Source organism: Corvus kubaryi, unplaced genomic scaffold (genome assembly GCF_017639235.1).
Source record: "Corvus kubaryi isolate FWS band 111438036 unplaced genomic scaffold, C.kubaryi_AGA036_p1.0 78, whole genome shotgun sequence".
Classification (NCBI taxonomy): domain Eukaryota; kingdom Metazoa; phylum Chordata; class Aves; order Passeriformes; family Corvidae; genus Corvus; species Corvus kubaryi.
In genome coordinates this window covers 5,223,295-5,234,654 of record NW_024582065.1, presented here as the reverse complement: position 1 = coordinate 5,234,654, position 11,360 = coordinate 5,223,295, and the positions used below count along the sequence as shown (strand labels likewise).

General features: G+C 44.5%; 1 protein-coding gene across 1 annotated transcript; it reads right to left on the bottom strand.

The window, feature by feature from the left end:
* Positions 1-212: 212 nt before the first annotated feature.
* SET (SET nuclear proto-oncogene) lies at positions 213-10,039 on the bottom strand. The gene is made up of 8 exons (XM_042052571.1): positions 9,681-10,039; positions 8,457-8,514; positions 7,306-7,448; positions 6,610-6,713; positions 6,320-6,433; positions 4,861-5,031; positions 4,614-4,760; positions 213-3,689 (listed from the first exon to the last, which is right to left on the bottom strand). Exons 1-8 carry the CDS (start codon positions 9,751-9,753, stop codon positions 3,666-3,668), a joined length of 834 nt encoding a protein of 277 aa, XP_041908505.1. The 5' UTR covers positions 9,754-10,039; the 3' UTR covers positions 213-3,665.
* Positions 10,040-11,360: the final 1,321 nt, after the last annotated feature.

Here is an 11,360-nt window from a genome sequence, read left to right as displayed (position 1 = left end):
TCAATTTTTAATCCAGGAGAGGGAGGACATTAAGCATATATCTGTTTCCCGGAGGAAGCAAGTGTCGTGTACCAGTCACTCGTGACATCCCCTCACTCTTCTCCATAAAGGAGAGGCAGACACTGTCCACCTCACCCATGAAAGATGATGCCGAGTTTGGGACTAAAAAACTGATTGTTTTGAAAAAGACTCTTAGAAATGGTAACATCAAGTAACAGTTAAATGTACTTTAATTCCTTCAAACAGAAGGATAGCTTGAAGGTACAGCAGAGAAATTATTTCATTGATTTCATTCTCTTTAAAAAAAAAAAAAAAACCCAACCAAAAAAAACCAACAAAAAAAACCAAACCAAAATCAACATGGCTTCAAGATTCAGGAACAGTATCCAATAAACAAAGTACTATCCTTATGCACCTGGTTTAGTGTGGTACAAAGAGCTTACAGGTTCAAATGAATGTCATAAATGACTGAGAAATCGATTCAGATAATGCTTGTTTACAGGGACAGAAACTATGTTGACAAGTATGAATAAGTACACAGATAATCTCTTTAAAAACCCCAAACCTTTCTAACTGTATTTACACACATGGATGTATTTGTTTCCTTTGGCACTAGAAATTACAGACAAAAGATTCCATTTTATAGCAATTAAACTTTAAATATAACCTTTGAGATAGTTAGGTCATATAGCCCCAGCACAGCAGCTTCACCTTTATTAAATTGCTGCCAACTCTATGTTCTAACCCTGGAAATTCAGGCTAAAAAACCTGAAGTCAGCTTCCACCTGTGAAAAATTTCACAGGGCAGGATTAACTGGATGTGAAGAGCTCAAGCAGTGAGGAATTAATGATAGACAGATATTTAATGAGAATGAACCTCCCATTATTATCCAAGGTGGATGTCTCTTTAAAAGCTCTTTATACACATATAAAATAAACAGTAAAAAATGGACACCCATTACATGTATTCAGCCAAATTAGACATTAAGTGAACAGTCAGAGCATACGATGGCCAGCTGTAGTACTTCTTCAGCACTGCAGAGAAATGTGTTAATCCCTAATCATTTCCATGCTAGAAAAAAAAAAAAAAAAAAAAAAACCACTTAACTAATATGGTTTATTCTTTTACCATGTCAGTTTACTCTTTAGCCATTGCCAGGAGTAAACCCTCAAGTTTCACAGCAAATTCAGTATTATCAGTACAGTAGCAAGTATTTTGGCACCCTGTAAAATCCTAAAGAATGCGCAAGAAAAATCTCTTAAGTAGCATTTAATTATCCAGACTTCTCATTTCTTGTTCCTGGTATTTGACTTTACAGAGCCTGAACCTTTGATTACTTTCAAAACAGTTTCTATAGGTTTTCTGCTAGTAACCAACAGGGATGGAACAAAAACGGCACAATATTTTTCCTAAAGCATTCAAGACTAGCAAAAGATTATTTTCCTTGCGGAACTACAATTAGGACTACATAAAAATTAAGTAATGAGGCATCATGGCAAGTAACAGCACATCGACCCTCTATCAGAACAGGAAGCTATTTTCAATCTTACAACAAAAAGGAATCAAATTAAAAAGACACTAAAATTTATAGGACTCCACAGGTTTTGTTGCTTCTCTCTCTAGATGGATGGTAAGAAACCATTACTGATCAACGTTGTACTTGGCTCTGCAAAGCAGGATGAGGGCAGAAGCTTTTGTTGAGATGGAATAAAGTACATGGTTGTCTTATTTTTGCATTGATTACATGAGACTGGACGTTGCATTGTCTCTGATAACTGGATTGAATCCAAGTTGGACCACACACTTACAGAATGTTTTCCCTCACACACGTTATTTGTGCACGTCTCAACCAGACATTGATCTTGTTCTGCCAAGTGCATTCTTAAGCATCAAAAAAAGCTGAATTTGACTACAGCAAATTCTGTGAGGAAAAGGAATCAGATAACAAAGTCTTCCCAGAAGACAGTCTTTTCTACACATCCAAAGAGCTGTTTGAATTTCAGATGAGCTGATACAACATTTTTTTTTTTTTAAAATTTCAAAAGCAAAGCATGTTAAAACAACTTCCATTACATTTTGTGGAATACCAGTTCCAACAACCTCTTATGTGAAATTGTTACAAGTTTCTCAAATGCAGTCTCTTAAAATGAGAGTACAGTGTATCTAAAGCACATATACATGCTGCTACCAAGGAAAAAAAGCAGTGAAGTAGCAACTTTTTATACATGAACTTTACTAAGAATCTTGCTCTTTGAAATAGCCCCCAAATTAGCTTGCAATTAAGATTTGTGTTCAACTGGAAAGACTTACAAAATCACCCAAATATTTCAAGACAACCCCTTGGTCTTTTTATTCTGAGCTTGCATGGTATTTTCATGCAAAATGATATAATGGAGATACAGTACTGCAAATTACTAAGGATTCTACAAATCAAGTGACTTTCCTTTTTGCAAAACATGAATATACACCCGTGTCTTCACACACAGCACACGGCCCTACAGCGAACTCAAAAGTCAGCGTGCAGTAGGAACTGCCAAAGGAAAGTTTACAGGTACTGAAACAGCAGAAACTACATGAACTGGTTCAGTCCATGCAACCACAAGGCTGCATTGCACTATCGAAATACTGACCAAATGCCCCCAAAAATGCCAAGAAGCTACCAGCAAGTTCTAAATAGGATATAAAAACTGTTTCTTTCAGTGAAGACCAACCAGCCCCTTTGTGTACACATTTAGTTTTATTGTAACAAAGCAACTTGTACACTTTAACGTTTAAAACTGAGCATCTTTCTTTCCTTTCCAGTGAAACAAAAAAACCCAAAAAAACCAAACAAAAAAAACCAAAACAAAAAAAAAAAAAGAAAAAAAAGAAAAAAAGAATTTAAAAATAAACAAGAACAAAATTACAATAGAGAATGTCAATTCCAAATAAGATCCTACAGGTTCTGCTGATTCTCCATCAAGTGGCAGGGCTCAAAGTCATCATTAGGAGAAGATTTTATTTTAAAAGTGTCATCTTAAACTGCAAGGATGTTTGTTAAACATCACAATTAAACATGCCAAAGGAGAAGAAGCCATGTTGTCAAAATGCCCACTTAACCCACCCAAACATCTGAAACCCACCCCGGCTGACCTTCTATAACCCCTTTTTTATTTTTATTTTTTTTTTTTTTTTAGTTTTTTCTTTTTTTTTAAACAAGAGAAAGTAGACAGATACATGTTGGTAAATGCTAACTGTCCATATTCACATAGAGACACAGTGTAATCTCTGAGCCCAATATACAGAGAAAGAAGGAAAAAAGCTAGATTCTATGCACTACTACACAGGGGCCTAGCACTCTTCAGCTTCCAGCAGAGTGAAGGGAGCAGAAGGTTTTCTTTTTTCCCACAGAACATGGTGTGTTGAATTCATAAACAGTTTTTGTTTTGAGACAGAAAGGGATAAAAATGAACTTGAAACAGAAACTGGTAGATTCTTTTCCACTGTATTCTGCTCAAGGTATTTGCCCAAAATAAATTGTGAATTCAGGGTGTAGAAGAGAGAAAAAGAGACCTCAAGAGAACAAGGCGACTGAGCACAAGAAAAAAAAGACAGCAACTTGCTCCCAGGGACTGGAGAAAAATTAAAAAGGTAAAAAGGGGGTTTGGAATCCATCAGTGTTCAATTAGTCATCTTCTCCTTCATCCTCCTGTTGAAAGATAAGCAACAATTAAATATTTCTAATCACTAAACTTCAGATAGCAAATGCAGTGACCAGACCTTTTTACAGTGTTACTCATGGTGCTATATGATCATCTCTTCCCCTCTTCACTAAATGATAGTAACACTTGCCCTGAGTGCCCAGCTAACCACACAGAAATCACTCACTACCTGGGTGTCCCAAGGAAAACACATCAGAGGTTTGAGAAACCACGACTTAGAATCACTACAAGTACTGACATGAGTTTAACATGAGGAAAGTGAAGGGGTCATCTTTTTTCCCCTCATTTTTAACTCTGAAGAACAAAATGCTTCAACTTTCACATGCCAAATTCTAGGTTACAAAATAGAGCCCAGAACAGCCCTCCTCTCACTCCAAGTAGTTTGTGCTGCTGTAAGTCAGACACACCACTCCCAGTTCTGAGAAACAAAGACATTATAAACTAAGTTCCCATCAGCCTGGATGCTGACCCTGGAATCCCACTTACTACTAAAGCAAATTTCTAATTCCTGAACCCAACAGACAGTCTTAGCTAGGCTGGCCATAAGCAGAAATAAACCAACAAGTGGGAAGGATGACTGGATGCATCAACAAAAGCCATTTATATGTAAAGCATTGCTAGAATCCTCAGTAATTAAGTAAGAATTTTGTCACATTAACATCCTAGTTCTTCTAGAGCACTTCCCCTACAAATTTTCTGAAACTATGTACTTCCACTGTCTCTCATATACACAAACATACTTATTACTACTCTGAAACCACTCAAGTTAATGTAGTGACAGTTCTCTTTCTCCCCTCCAAACACCTTGGGGTGCAGAAAAGAACCAGTTCACCTTTGTCACAATGGCTTGGTATTCTTATAAGATCCCTCTCAGACACCAGATGAATGGCATGAAGGGCAACATTACTCACCTCTCCTTCCTCTCCCTCATCATCATCTTCATCTTCCTCCCCCTCATCTTCATCTCCTTCTTCATCAATATCCTCTAATCCTTCCTCCTCTTCATCATCATCATCATCCTCCTCTCCCTCCCCTTCTTCATCATCCATATCAGGAACCTTAAAGACACATTTGCAACATCAACTACAGTGATCAAATTCACTCTTATTTTCACAGTGCTGTTGTGGGTGCAGATGCCCTGCTCAGGGCTGTACCTACCAAGTAGTACTGTAGGGGATTGGGCCAGATGTCATCCTTGATGACTTCTCCTAGTTCGTCAGCCCCTGCATCAGAGTGGTCAGTGAACCAGGTGAAGAAGCTTTCCGGCTCTTCATGCTGCCTCTTCCTACTGGCCTTGTTCTGTGTCTGGCTTGAACGTTTTGTCAGGTCCTGAAAAGAAAGTTAAGAAGTTCCCTAAAGTCATCTTTCTATGGCATTTTTCTTTTCCTGAAAGCACCATTTAAAAATGTACTTGCCTAAACAACCCTAAGAAGTCACTTTCCCCTCCCTCTTTGAGGGTAAGTTTGTAAAAAACATCTCAAACCCAAACAACTGACAGAAGATACTGCATTTCTCATCAACATGAGAGAACAGTAAACCCACTTGTTTCTTTCAACTGAAAGAATGGCCTCCACTGGAACACTGAAAATTCACAGAATCTCACATCTGATTTATGTTTCCCTGTCTCAGGGAAACACAAGTGTGACAAGTGTTTAATGACACACTGAACTCACAAGGCCTAAATGCCACACAAAGTAGCTGTAATTGCAGTAACTACTACATAACACCCAATTTAAGAAAGTCTCCACACCTCTAACCTCTGTATTCATTTGAGACCTGCCTAGGCCTTTTTGCCTAAGATTTCCCACTTTGAAGTCTTCAGGCCACTCACTGTAGTAAGTGGAAAAAAACCCCACACAAACTGCTAAAACACGTGGTCACAAGAACACATGTAAGGTCTTTATCTATCACCTTATCCCAGAAGTGTAATAAGTTTGCAACAATCTTTTTTTAGGTCTGAAATTAAATAAATTATGTCTTTGGCCATATGGTTACACCACACTTCTGGTGGTTTTTTTCTCCTGACAGAATGACAACATTTATAGGTTTAGACTGTTTAAGGAAGAACAGTAGCAGAATCCACACTGATTTAGTGGTGTACAGTAAAGTTCACTCAACTGGTCTGTACAGGAATGTAATTTCTCGTAGAAAAGTTCTAGTTCTCCATATGTAAAACATTACATTTTCTCCTTGGTCTGAGAGTGATAAAACAAACAGCAATGTAACTGCAACCCTCAGCTCTACTTTTAAATACTCAGTTCAAAATCTTCAGGATAACACCATAGTACTTTTAACTTTTACAGAAATGAACAGCAGTAAATTAATAATGCTTGAACACTGCCTGGGTGACAGGTATGCCCACGTTATTGTGGCTGCAAATTCTACAAAAGATGTGGCACCTGGAAATGAAGTTGAGGAAATAGAGGAAAAAGTAAAACAAGATCACGCACTGCTATCTGATCCCCCAAAACCTGTTGTCCTTGGAATTCCTCATTTAATAATTATTTTACATAAACAACACACACAGTCTAGATCCTGGCCAAGGAAGAGACAAGCTAATGCAATTGGTAATATTTTCACTTGGTCACACTTATGCTCTCCCAGATGCAATACAGACCTTTCCAGATTTCCATTTGATCTCAGTTGATTTTGAAGATGGGTCTCCACTTTCATTGAGGTGAAACTCTTTGGAGAGAACTTTATTTTCAAAGTAGGGATTCTCATCAAAATACTGCAGAGTGGAAAGCAAGAGTTAGAACCCACAGAATGGAAACACACGTATCAAGTCAAACCTGGCACTAAACGGGTAACTGCAAAGATTTAAGTAATAAACTACAACCCAACATGCAATTACATTAAAAAAATGACATTAAAATCACAAGTGAAGGAATCATTGAAAGTACTTACAAAATCTATTCTGTAACCTGATTTGATGTCTTCAAATTCTGTCACCTCAACTCTGGTCAAGTAATGCAGTGCTTCCTCATCTTCTTCTCCCAGCAGTGCAGATACTGAGAGAGAAGGAGGAATCCCACATTAACAAAGCCATGAAACATGCGTCAGGCAGGCAAAACACTGGAAACTGATAGCCAGGAAGATCTAAAAAGCAACACATCTGTCCAAGCCAACTTCTCACAGCTCTTTCTTTTCAATTTACCAGCCAACAGCCTACCCACACATACCCACTCTTCCCTCTGAAACAGATTTTCATGCATGTGGTTTGCCCAGTCTAAGCAGTCTACGAATTTTTGTAGAAAGCTTTTTGTCAAGAGTCCCAAGGAGCTCACTTCAAAACAAACTAGAATAATTTTTTGTTGGTTTCTTTTCACTTAAAGTTCCCAGTGAATTGAATAAAGTGGGAAACTTGCAATTTAAAATGCAGAAAGATATTTTAGGATTGAAGTATTTTAGTAAACAAGATGTTCCTTTGGTCAACAAGTGCAAGACAGAAAAAGCTTTAAAAATGCAACCTAGGACAGAAAGGAAGTGTTTTGTATGCTTAGTAACAGCTCTACAAGACCCTCAGAGCTTCAAGACACTCACATAACAAGCAAGCAAACACTGAATTTACAGGGGAAGAGAAGAGGGCTCTTAAGAATATACCTTGTGGGTGGTTGACAAATGTTGTTACCCAGAAATTCGGGATTTTGGCGATCAATTCTGACCTCTTCTGGAAGAATGGTTGGCGGAGTTTGTTGTATTTCTGTTCTACTTTCAAAATTTCCTCACTGGCTTGTTCATTCAGTCTGTAATAGAAAGAGCCATGTTAACCACAGGGAGAAAACTGGGATCTAAGGACACATCAGAGCAGTTCACTAAAAGCTGAAAGGGTTTGATAAGACCAGTCTGCCATATTCTGCAGATGAAGTATCCCAAAAACCCCAGAAACTCAACACTGTAACAACTTATAAGAAAACACTCTGCCAGAAGCAATCTCACTGGTCTGAATGGAACCTTCTAAACACCTTGAAGATTTTTCAGGGATGGACCTTTATTTACGCAAAGCAAAGCAGTATTTAACCTCTTGAACATTTTGTCTGCATAAGACCTGCAGATGGGTAACACAGCCCTACCACCTGCTCCCTCTAACTTCTGGGCAGGCAACAAAGCTACAGCAAAGCAATTCTGCACCCTGTGCAAGTAAAATCTGAAGCCTTAAAATTGAATTGTTGTTGTAAAAGGCAAAGCTCTGATACTACAACAGCGTCACACGGTCACAGCCCCAACAGTCACCTGCAGTCCTTGTAGGACAGTGGGCATGGAAAGAACATGCAGGCAGGGACTGACACAGAACCCACAGCCCCAAGAGCTTTGGCATACAAAATTAACATCTCAGAGACATTTTCTGTGTATTATTGCACAAGCACATGAATATTATAATAAAAGTGTATAATAAAAGCTGACTTTTCAGCCAAGTGTTTGGTTCTACTTGCTAACAGGGAAATACTTTAGCCAAATAGCTTACACATTAACTTGAGAAGCCAGTGGAAAATACATTTCTATTATCAAAAATACCACAATTAATTAAAAATTTTTAACTCAAGTTCTACCTCTTTAATTATACACAATTAAGCAAGAAACCAGGACACTTCTTTGTTATTTTAATGCCTCTAATCAAGTCAGAACACAGGTATATCTTGGTGGAGTTCAAAGACAGTAAGTACTACTGCGTGCTCACTTTACTAAACACTTTCACTTTTGTCAGTTACATTTCAATTTCTGCTAAAATATTTTAAAAGTTAGATAGTGTTTACCTGTCTATTTCATTCTGTACTTCATCAATGTGTTCAATTGCTTCCTGTTGCTCTTTTTCTGAAAAACAAATGAGAACGCATCAATATCCCTTCATTCACAAGCCCGACAAATCACCTGGAGCTTCTCTTTAAAGCTACTGATCTACTGTAGAAGTTCTCCGGTATTTCTATTAAATGTCACAAGACTTACAAGGCCTCAAAGCTCCAGCTTTACAGGGTGTGCTGCAGTTGAAGTGCACCAAAGTTCGACAAAACAGCCCTTAAAGTGAGTTCACCCCTAGAAACCACAGCTCACATCCCGCTACACAGTTTTATAAGCCAACTTAAATCGTAAGTCAGTAACAATTTAATTAAAAAGCTGGAAGCCACACTTGCTACGACCAACACATTTGAAGGAACGTAAAGTAATTTACAGAGCACTGGAACATCAATAAAAATAGCCTATCTGGGCACATGCCACCTTCCAAAAACCGAAAAGACCGTTCGAAGGGACGATTACAGATGAACGAGACGCGAAAGCCGCCGTTTGGGAGATATTTTCTAATGGGCACTTCCCCGGACCAAGTTTGGCCGAGGCCTGGGTTACGGAGCGCTGTTTACCCACCACGCGGGAGATGAATGAGCGGCAGCGGGAAGCGGCTGGAGCGGAGCAGCGCCCGGTGCGCGTTCCGCACGGTCCGTCCCGCGCTGGGAGACAGCTCTACCTCTCCTCTCCTCTCGCGGGCGCGGGGGACGCACGTGGGGAAGGCGCTGCGGCCGGGGCCAACTCCGACCTTTAAAAGCCGAGATCACACGTGGGGCCGGCGCGGGCGGCCCTAGCACCGCGTGTCTCCGCCGCTCCATCCCCGCGCGGCCCGGCAGCACCACGCGGCCGCGGCCGGCGCGGGAGGCGGCGGCGCATCATGGCGGCGGCGGCGGAGCACAATGAGGCTCCGCGGATGCTGCTCCGGGAGGGGCGGCGGGGGGGTCCCGCTGTTCCGCCGAGCCGCAGCGCCCCCCGCCCGGCCCCGCGGGGAGGAAAGCCGGGCCGGCAGCGCAGACAAAAGGGCGCTAACATGGCCTCCTCCCGCCGCCGCCGGGCCTGCACATCCGCCCGGCCGGGCCCGCGCTCCGCCCGCCCCCGGCGCGGCCGCGGCCCGTGCGGCGGGGGAAAATGGCGGTCGGCGCGAGGCGGAGGCCGCGCCGGCTGCCGCCATTCCCGTCCCGCCCCCGGCGCGGCCTCACCTGAGGTCTCGTCGGCCCCATCGTGGTTGGAGTTCAGCTCCTTCTTACTGACTTTGGCCGCCGGCGCCGACATGTTGGTGGCTGCGGAGCGCGGAGGGCGGGAGGGAGGGGGGGCTGCAACGGGGCTGCGCGGGGGGGGGGGGGGCGGGCCGGGCACTGACTCCTCCTGCTGCTGCTGCTGCTGCCGCCGTCACTCAGGTCCCTCCGCCGCCGGGGCGCTCCCGCCTCCTCCGCGCGGTCCTGCCGGATACGGGGCGGCAGCGGCACCTCTCACTCCCCTCACGCTCTCTCACCCAGAGCCGCCACCGCCGCCTCCTCCTCTGCTGCTGGCGAGGGGCGGGCACGCGGCGCGCATGCGCGGCCCCCCCCCCCCGGCCGGGCCACGGCGGCCCCATCGCGCGTGCGCACCGAGCCCCCCGCCCCGGGCGCGCTGTGCCGCGGGCCGTGCGATGCGCAGGCGCACTGCGCTCCGCACACACTCACACGCCGGGGAGACCCCGCGTGCGCAGCCGCAGAGAGGCCGCGCCCCACGACCGCCCCAAGCCGGGCGCTCATTGGTCAGAGAGCGCCAGGGGGGGCGTGGCCGCGGCGCGGAGACACAGAGGACGGCGCGCGCGGGACGGCGGGGGCGCGCGCGGGGTGTGTGTGTGTTTGTGTGCGTTGGAGCAGGGGGCCGCGCATGCGCACCGTGCACGTGCCCGCGCGCTCTGGCTATGGCGGCCGGCGCGAGGCTCCCTGAGTTCCCCCCCATCATCCGCCCCATCCCCTCACGGCCCATGGAGGCACCGATCCCTCGATGCGGGCGGCGACAGGGCCCATCCCCTCCCCTGACCAGGGGAGATCGAGGGGCAGGAATGGATTTCGGGACCATCCATCCCCAAACGGTCCTCAGAAGGCTGCGGTCCCGCTGCCTGAGGCGTTCCTCCGGGACTAGCCTCAGAGCTTCCCGTGCTGGGGGTGAGGTCGCGTTTCCAGCCTGCCGTGCTCTGGGGATGTGGCATCCACGTCTCCCTGCACTGCCTACCTTACCTGGGACGTGGCACAAAGCAATCATGGAATCATCAAGGTTGAAAGAGACTTTTAAGAACATCACGTCCAATGTCCACCTGGTACTGCCACTGTAACCCCCAAACCATTAAAGCGCATCACCCAGTGCCAGATCCAGACACCTCTTGAACACCTCCAGGGATGGTGATTCCTCCTATTCCAATGCATGGCCACCCTAGCAGGGGAAAATCTATTTCAAATATCTTATCAGAATCTCCCGTCTGAGCTTAAGGCCATTTCCTCTTGTCCCCTCACAGCAGGCAAGGCAGAAGAGACCGGCCCCCACCTCACTGCAACCTCCTCTCAGGTGGTTGTGGAGAGCAATGAGGTGCCCCCTGAGCCTCGTCGAGGCTAAACAAACCCATATAAATAACTTGGGACATTCTGTGTTGAGGGCACAGAGCCCTGTCAGTCACATCCAGCTTGGCTACTAGGGAGCTCGACTCCAGAAGGTCACAGAGCTGCCTGCCAGCACACCTGCCACTGCACCGAGAGCAGGCAGACTTTAAATAACCCTTTTTGTCCCTTTCCTGTCCACCTGTCGTGGAAGAGCTCAGTGCAGCTCCACAGCTACAGCTCACCCACGTTTGCTCTTAAAGGAATAACCGAGTCACTCACTCTTTTCTATCACAA